Source organism: Coloeus monedula, assembly GCF_965178545.1.
Source record: "Coloeus monedula genome assembly, chromosome: 1".
Taxonomy (NCBI): Eukaryota; Metazoa; Chordata; class Aves; order Passeriformes; family Corvidae; genus Coloeus; species Coloeus monedula.
The window spans coordinates 74,751,520-74,761,223 of NC_138781.1; the positions used below are offsets into that span (position 1 = coordinate 74,751,520).

At 41.0% G+C, this 9,704-nt stretch overlaps 1 protein-coding gene across 1 annotated transcript; it reads right to left on the reverse strand.

Annotated features, from left to right (window-relative positions):
- On the reverse strand, positions 1-4,536 carry LOC309579221 (ovalbumin-related protein Y-like; the record flags this gene model as incomplete). Its single annotated transcript, XM_082292411.1, has 7 exons — positions 1-402; positions 1,175-1,330; positions 1,665-1,807; positions 2,044-2,161; positions 2,930-3,058; positions 3,672-3,722; positions 4,369-4,536. 7 exons carry the CDS (start codon positions 4,534-4,536, stop codon positions 1-3), a joined length of 1,167 nt encoding a protein of 388 aa, XP_082148537.1.
- Positions 4,537-9,704: the final 5,168 nt, after the last annotated feature.

Here is a 9,704-nt window from a genome sequence, read left to right on the forward strand (position 1 = left end):
TTAGGGATTACAATATCTACCAAAGAAGAGGATCATGTCGCTAGGATTGTGTCTGATCAAGAAAAGGAATGGGTGGTCAGCCCTAAACTCTTCAAACTCAGAGGAATGTTGGATGTCTCCAGTCACAACCTCTGAGCCACCTGCCTCAGTGCCCTCTTCAGTGACTTCCAGATACGCCTCATGGATGGCCTCAGATATCCTCAGGCTCTCTGCTGAAGAGATGCCAGAGAGATTGGCCGAGGGGCTGAACAGGTCGGTCATACCCAAGGATGTTAAGACAGATGTGAGGTTATATTTCTCTTCAATCTTCATGCGTGGGAGGTACACTTTCACTCTCTTCTTTTCCATCACCTTGGAACTGGTCCACTCCATGAGTCTTTCGTAACTGATTTTGTTCTCAAGCTGCAAAGAGAGGTAGGGAATGAAATGTCTGAGACAAAAGTTCTACGGCCTTAAAAGCTGTGTTTACCACCTGTTACAGTTGTTTTCCATTTACTTTGTGTGCATAATAGAACTGATACATATTCTTAAATGCATTTGTTTATCCTGTATGCTTCCTCCTGACTACAGAGAGTATCTCAACTGTCTTGAGGGAGTTCCTGAAACCTTTTTCTTCTGGAAATTTCTTCATCAGATCAAACCTTTTTTTTGTAAAGGTACAGTTTTGAAAACATCAAAAAATATAGCCCTAGAACTGTTTCCCTTGGAAGATATTTTATTGATCCCTTTCCTCAACTTTATTCCTTTCTAATGTTACTTTTCTCATTTTCCTTTTAGTCAGCTCTTGGAATGCTTTCTTCATCACTTTCCTTTTTTATTTCCCCTAGGATAATTTTTTTTTTCTTTAGTAAACATTTGAAATTGCTCAGAGTGGTAAAAATCTTGCTACCTCGTCTAATACCTGATGGATACTGGTGCATATAGCAACATCCTCTTCTGCAGGGCTGCAGCAGCCCTACACTGCTTTACCTTCATCTTATAAAACTGAGTTCAGGACTCTCCTAAGAGGCTCTGCCTGAGCACCTGGAAGCGCCTGGGCAGATTTTGTGCTCCCCTGCCTGCCCAGCACAGCCATGGTGTGGGCAGCTGGGATGTCAATGGTCAGCAAAAGGTCTGACAGCAGCCAAGCTCCACTGAAGTCATACATCTTCTGCTTGCCCTGCCAGGGCCATACCTGCTCCAGGCCAGAGATGTCATCAGGCAGCAGCACCAACAGGCTCAGCTCTCCACTGGCATATGGAAGCTCCAGGATCTTAATTTTCTCTTCAGCCACTCTTGCCACTTTGAAGGTGCTGTTCTGACACATCATTTGCACGGGTCTGCTCTCTTGCTGCAAAATCAGAAATGTGAGATGATGTCATGGGGGAGCAATTCTTTCCTTTGGTCAGACAAATGTACAAGGCCTGTGAAAGGACAGGACTCAATCTTCAATCACGCTGCCTTTGGAGAAGACCTGTGACTCCATTTTCCTCTCTTGCCTACTTGTGTGTCCTGGAAGCCTGGTCAGACACAGATCTTGTGAACACTACTTGGGTTTAGGCCCAGGCACTGACAATGAGGGATTCAGCTAATCACCCAACCTGTGACATGTATTTTAACACCCAGACTGCTGCCTGTGTGGGCCAACAGCTGCCCTGGCCAGAAGTGTGTCTGTGCCCTCCTACCTCCGTCACATTGAAAGGCTCTTCCCGAGTGTGTTCTTCTTTAAATGCAGTTTTCCATATCCCTTTGAAGTAAATGGCATTCACAAAGACCAGTGCAGTATCCAGACCAACAGAGTCTGACACAAGGAAGTCTTGGATCCGTCCTTTGAGAAAGAGACAGGGCAGAGAGGGGTAAGATACAGCTCCTCTGGTGTGCACAAATATCTGTGATGTAGGAGTGAGAGTGGGGGTTCCTGCTTTGTGGAGTTTTGTTTTCATAGCAATAAGCAACCTGCTCTTGCTTGACCCACCTTTTCTAGAGATTATGAGGAGAGGGAGACAAGGATATAGTTTATGGTAGGTGAGGGAAAATACCTGCTACCCATTTTTAAGTCCTTACCATTTGTCTCTTTTTCCACCCAGGAATTAATGAGCTGTCTTGCTTCCTCTGCAGCTGTTTTAAAGTCAACTTCTTCCAGCTCTGCTTTGTAGAATTTCTTTGCACACTTTATGTATTCCTATAACAAGAAGGGTTACAGTGGTCAGACTGATGAGAACTTGGAATTATATGGATGTGTAACACAAGATTATGAAATAAAGCAGAATGGTTTAAAGAACAGCGACGTCCTGGGTTTGAACGTGTCAGACACTGAAGATGTCAGTCACAGCTATCTTCCCGTAACTGAATCTTAAAGCTGTACAAGAAAGACTGCTTCACATATATAGGTCTGGCACTTTTTGATGACACAGGGTTCTAAGTTAAAATTTTGATATATTTTCTTTGTTTTACTAGAACAGTTTCAGTTTAACACGTTTCTAAGGACAGACAATGTTTGTCTCCTTCCCTTCCTCTCTTTATTTTGAATACTGTGTTCTCACATTCTTAGATTTCAAAAGCAAAGCTTCCTTTCACTGGGAAGATTTTGTATTTGGCTTTGAAAAAATCCAAATTTGACAATTGTGGTCTTCATTATTTCAAGTAATAAAATGTATTAAATTTCCCTTAAAAGTTATATTTTTCATTAAAAGCCATTTTTCTAGTAAATCAACAGCAATCTTGATTACTCCCCGTGATTTGTAACATAGGCATATTTTATGCCATTATACCTTTTGCCTTCACTTAACAGTCACAGAAAGGTCCAAACTCATTCTGTACCAGTTCTCCTCATGGCCCACAACCACCTCTTCACCAACAGAGTGGGCTACTGTTGGTGGTGCATCTCTAGGGCAGAGTCATAGGGGATTGACAGGAAATCTCATGGAAGTCAGTTCACAATATAACTCACCTGAAGAATAGGGTATGTTTTGTCAATATAGAGCCTGTCAGCAATCCTGAGTGAGTAAGTAGCATTTTGCCTCCTGATGTCTGAGAGAAGATCCTTGAATGATTTGTGGATGTACTCAGCAGTGCCACACTGAGGTGATGACATGGAAAAAGAAGACAGATTGCATAAGGAAATAAGATCCCAAAGTATTGTTCCTTTCAGTTAAGAGCGATGCTACAGGGCAGTCTTCCTCCACACACTGTCACCTTTGGGACACCTGGTGCTGTGGTGGTGGTGGTGCATTGAACTGGCACATTCATCCTTGTCAAGACAAGCCCCCTGAAATGTGCTTTTTATAAGATGCAGTTGTGTTCCTGTCACTGAGACTTCTGGACTCTTCTCTGCTCAGCATCTTCCTGCCCAGCTGAAAATCAAACTGCTGTACCCTGGCTCAGGGTGCTGAGCCCTGCTCACAGTCCATCCCCCAGCAGCACTTGCCTGGGAAGGCACCCTGGTGCCCAAAGCATTCTCCCCATGCCATTACTTATTCTGCTGAAAAAAAAAAAGCAACCTGCTGTCTTCCTGTTTGTTAAAAAACAGGTGAATTACACCCTCCTTCCCTCTCTCCACAGATCCTCTCGGTTTGAAGTCATTACCATAGCTTTTGTCAGGGTCTGAAACTGCCAGAAGGAGAGGCAGAACAGTTCTACTTTTGCTCTGAGGAGAAAATAAGACAGAAAGGAAGATTAAGTTATTTCTCTACCTGGGAGTCAGTAATGTCTCCATCTCCTGTAACATTATCAAAGTGAAGAACCTGCAAGAGACAATACCAGTGGTAGAAATGAGAAGTATGACCAAAAATAATGTGAATTCAAGATTTACACACATTGCTTGAGATAAAATTGCTGGCTCAGGAAAAAAAAATTATGCTAACTGAGGAAATAGATACAGGTGAGCTTGCAACTGGTCTATGCCCTCTGTGATCTGCTTGGAAACTGTAAATACCACTCTGCTTAGATGACTTTTTTTCCAGTGAATGTCTAGAAATTAATTGAATTACATTTTATGTATTGCTAAAAATACTCTGTCTTCCTGTGTTTCTGGGATTTATCTTCTTTATATATTAAAAAAAGAAAATCTGCTTACATTATTTGGAATCTGTCAGAATTTAAAAATCATAAAATAAAATTGCCTGACTGGTAATCTATTTTGCTATGGTCCCTGAGATTTTTTTTTTATGTTTAAGTCAACTGCCTGTTATATTGAAAAGATACATATTTTTTATTATTATTTTCTATATATAACTCTGGATTCAGTTCTCCATTTTGTGACTTTGGCTTAGTTCTTGTGCATTAAAACAGGTAAGAACCTCGTCAATGGATAATATTTTTCAGGGATTTTACTTAGAAGGAACAAGTAGCACAAATAGAGGTCACTTTACACCCACGTAAATTACTTACCTTCTCCATCTGGGATTGAGTCTTACCCCTTGCTCCCATATACACCAGGGCCAGGGTTGAAAGCATGCTCAGGGAGGAAAAGAGCACATTGTCATTGCTGCGGTGAAATTTCACCTCTTTAAATACATCAAAACAAAATTCTGCATTTGCTGCACTGATGGAGCCCATCGTGAAATCCCTGGTGTCTGAAGGAAAAAGAAAGAGTCTGACTTACTGTGATGAAATAGGTCAATTGTAATGCAAAAAAGTCAGTGCACATAGACCCTAAACTTAGTGCACAGGGTATTTTCAGCAAACAGAATCCAGTGGTGTGGATTTAAAAGGCGGACATGCTTTTGGATTCATGAGCAATCAAAGTGCTGGACATCTGCCATCTGTGCTTAGGCTGGTGAAAGAAAACACATGCTATAAAATACAGTACTTCAAAGTCTAATGAAACAGTATAGTGTTTATACCACTTATAATTTAAGGTCTTGAGGATTTTCAAGCAATTTGTTTCCCTCTGTAGCTGTTAGGGAACAAAATCCAGGGTACTCTGTCATATGTATCATAGTACCTATGGAATCGACATATTAATGTGACAATCATCTCTTAATGTGGGATAATTTGAACAACAATGCATCTAACTGTTCCCCTGATAGAATGGATGCTCATTCTCTCTCTAAATTGAACTGCTTATATAGGTAATATGAGGTAGATTTTTTCTTATTAACCTATTCTGCTTACTACTATACTTTAGGCTTTAAGCTCCATTTATGTTCTTGGTGAAGAAACAGATTCATGAAGCAAATGCTTGGGAGTTTTGTTGTTGTTGTTTATTTTTGAAGACGTAACTATTAAAGATAACACAGAGCTGTAGAATGATGAGGTTATCTGAACATTCTGCACTCCTTGATTTCATTCAGAGAATATCTTACATAACCCCTGGAATTTAAACAAATTCAATTTTGTCTTTTAATACTAAATGAAAAATTAAAGCGATAGAGGAAGAAGGAAGAAAGTCTGTTGTAACTTATCAGCAGCTGTTCAGTGTGGAGGAGTTAGTAAACAAAACTATAGTTCATAAAGACAAATACTTTGACTTTATGCATGGCAGACTGTGAAATAGTAAAATAATACAGAAGACACATGCAAAGGTATGATGCCTGAAGTAGCCACCTAAAAACAGAGACTAGACAAGAATAAGGGAATAAAGGTAGGTATTTCTTTGAAGGGCCTTCAAACATACACCCTGGAGAGTCCAGAGGCTACTGCCAAGATGGACCCCGAGTCACGAGTTCTTCACACTTTTATAAGTTTGGTTCATTTGCATATCAGGGTTAATTCTCCAATTAAAACGTCAGTTAATGATGTAGCTACCCGAAGTTTGCCCTCCTCTTAGTTTACACATTTTGGGCCTAGGACAATCTGGGTGTCCTTGGAGAGCAAACCTAGAGTGGCTTGTTATGTCTAACTAGCATGAGAGAACAGCAGCTAACAGGCCACAAGAAACTTCAGAGTTACACACTAGGCAGTACAGGATTTGAAAAATATAAAAGGTTAAAACCTAAGGCATCATTCCCCCCCTTAGAGACTTGACAAGGCCTCTACCTTGTCGAGGTAAGGTTTCTGCAGAAGGATTCCTTTGATAATTGGTTTCTTCAACTGATATTGAAGGCCATAAACATGAGGTTACATCAATACAATTTCAAGTAACGTAAAAGATAATTGTTTTTTACCTTTCAGATTAGAACTTAAATCTTAATTGAAATAAATTCTTACCTTATCAGATTCACCTGGGAAGGTATAGCACAGCTTCTCAGCTGTACTTGGGGCAGACTTGACGAACCCCTTGAAATATATCTTGTGTTATTTTGTGACACGCCCCGTGCTGCTTGTTCTGTGTTTATCCAATAAAGTGATGGATGGAGCCCAATGTCAGACATGCACTTTTACTTGGAAAGAGTCCATTCTTTGAAACAAAAAAAAAAGCCTGAATGGAAGGTTTTTAGCCTAAAGTTTCCTACAAGGAAGATTTATTCATCACAGCACATGACACCTTGCAGAAAAGACAAGAGCACATTGAAATGACTGAAGCAAAAATAATGATAAAATCTATTCATTGGAACTTGAATAGTAAGTACCATTTGGTTATGGCAGCAAATATTGTAACATAACTTGTGAAAACAAAATTTTAAAAAATGGTGAGGAATTCAGTATTGCAGAATATCTGTAAGGAATTTTGTGCTATTTTCCTTAATGCTCTTCTGTCTTGAGTAGTGACAGGCCAGGTCCATCTCAAAGCCATCATTCTGTGAACTCGCAAATTTTGGTAAGATCAGCATATGCTGGACTGTATTTATTGCAACTTTTCTCCCATTGTTGGCTAGACTACCAGTAGTCCCGTTGTCTTTCTTCCCACCAGAATCCCTAGCTCTTCCTAAGAAATGGAGAAAATTTGCTACCAAGGAACGTATGAAAAAGCATATCCTTTCAATCTTTGTTGGCAAATTTAATAAAATCGAAGTTGATTTTTCTGCAAGAAATTATATGTATTTGCCTGGTATCCTTTGCTGTTTTGTAAGAGACCTCAGGCACGGTGTTTCACAAAGCAGTTTTTCATTCCAGAGTAATCTACAGAGCAATCTGTGTCTTTCAGACATAGTCACAATCTGTGCAGCACATCAGTGGAACAAAACCCTCAGTGAGCATATTTTGGGAATACAAATTAATTTCAAAAGCAATTTCAGAGCATCTATATAGAGAAGAATTACAGAGCTAAATAAAAATGTGTTGGGGGAAGAGAGGTTGAGAAAATAAAAAAGACAATTTTTAATTCAGGCATCAGGATATTTAGATCCCAGTCAGATGCTACCAGGAAAGGATTTGAAGTCGCCACTTTAATTTTGAAGGGTAGTTTAAGGTGTGCTGTTCTTTTCTACAGGTCACAGCACCACATGCTAAGTTCAAAATGTGCCTTTTGTACATACAGAGACCATTCTTACAAGACCATTCTTACTATTCTTACATTTTTCCACAGGCAACTTCATGGCACATCAGCTGAACAAACCAGCTGAAGAAACATTCATGGTCTGCAAGACAGTCATAATATACAATAGCAAGCAGAAACCAGTTGCATAATTCATTTGAAATAAAAGAATGGACAGACAATAAAAGAAACTGCTTTGACCTCTTAAATGCCATGTAATTTAAAAACAGAAATCCAAAGTTAATACACAAAATGGCTCTGAAATTGTCTAGAACAAACTATGCCTCAGGAGAGTAGGGGTGGGCTTTTTAACCCTTTTAGTTGTCTGTGTAAGAGGAAAGCCTCTGAATCGTCCCTACTTTTCTCCCTAATACAGTCCTTCACAGTCCCATTCAGCTGAAGTTGCTCATGCAATAGGAACTGTGAAGAGCTCGGTCTGGACTGGTGCACTTAAATCACACTGGTACTTCACATGGCACAGTGTGTGGTCCAGGCCAGTCTGACACAACTTTTATTAGGCTGGAACTGTGCTTTTGAGGAATGATCTTTTAGACTTTGACCTGCTTGGGTGGTTCATCACTGCAGAGAGAATCACTGCAAAGAGAATGAGCTATTCTCTCACAGGAGCAGTGTGTAAACTGGTCACCACTGTTGTGAATCCCATTTAGCTGAAAAAGGTCCCACCTTGCTGGAGGACAACAGGTCAAATGGGTGTGTGTGCCGGTGTATGGTGAACCTTTAACCACACAGCTGGAGTGCTCCTTATACTGCAATCTGTTCCTGCAGCTGCTGCTCCTTCTGCCTTTCCATCTGAAGACTGCCTTGTTTCTGTTGAAACAGGCTCCTACACTCATGGCCATGGTCCATTGCAGTATACTTGACAGCTCAGAAGGCAAAGGAGAAGCCAGTATGTTTTACCCTGCCACTTGTAACATTCAAATACGCCTTGAATCTTTTCCCTTGACAACCAAACTGTCTGGTGGTGTGCTTCAACTCACCATATGTGAGCCACCTTAGCACTAGTGCACCATCTACCTGAATCACATTTCTATCATCATAAACAGCCTGTAAATTGGTAGCTACAAAGATGTCCCATGAGTTGGTACAGTTGTTTTGTCACAGCCAACTCACAGCATTAATGTTGTTAGTAAAATATTTCTGAGTTGAATATATTCATTAACGAAAGAAATATTTTGGTTCTACAGGAGAGAAGAGGCAGTCCACTGCTCGAGTAGCATGTCAATGCGCAACCCAGGTTACCGGTTTTGTTAGCATTTTTATTATTTATTGGTCAAATGTATGATTAATGTAAAGCAAGTTGCAGAAGCAACTAAATCATTCCACAAGTAAAAATCTTGATTATGATCAGCTATCAGCACAGAATTGTAAGAATATAAGAGGTGGTGCCTAGACAACTGGGTCACTGTGGACCTGTCATGGAGTCTAGTGAGGTTAAGCAAACCTTCCTGCAGTTGAAATGCTTCCTTGGATAAAAGATAATGGAATGCCCTGTCCAGCACAGCTGTGTAATGCAGCACAAACACAAAAGGATGTGTTTATCCACATACCCTCGTTTGACAATGCTTGTCCCAAGAAAGAGGTCAGCTAAGGCTCTGCTGCCCTTTCCTCTGCCAGGCATTTCATTGTGGTGCTGTCCCTAAACCAACAGACTCTTGGACACTTGAACATTTACAAAAGGATACGAAGTCCAGGTCAGCTCACAGACCAAAGCTTCTCATCCAATCACAACATCCCATGCGGAGCTCAAGATTCCGTTCGCATCCATGCTGCTGTTCTTTTGTCAGTGGGAAGGAGCATGTTGATTGTTTCATGTTTGTCTTGCTCAGAGTGAGTGCCAGTGATTGTTCAGGTAGCTGCCATTGCAGACCTTGGTGCTGCAGCTATCAATGATGGTTCCTCTCTCAGCTGTCCTGTAGGACTGTGTTCTTCCCTCAGTCTGAAGAAAATTTAGTGGTCTTGTGCAAGCTCCTTCAGACCGGAGCTCTTAGCCCACCTGATGTCTTTCACTGGCAGCCCCATGCCATCCTGAAGTGTTGGGCATCTTTGCTTGCAGTGCTGCCTTGGTCACTCACAGGCTGTGACAGGGCTGTGCATACCTCAGTGTTGGCAGAGTAAATTTCTCCAGTGAAGGCATCTTCAGAAGGATCCTGTGAGGGATTTGATCACAAGTGGATCACCCTTACTGCATCTGCTTAGCAGTGCACACAACAACCAGGGTCTGCAGCTATACAGGTTCTGGACCAGCACACAGAGCTGTCCCTTTATCAGTCACCACAACTCACGTGAAGTCCCTTATTCATCCCTCAAGTCTATGGAATCAGCCAGCAGCCAGGGTGAGGCTGTGGAT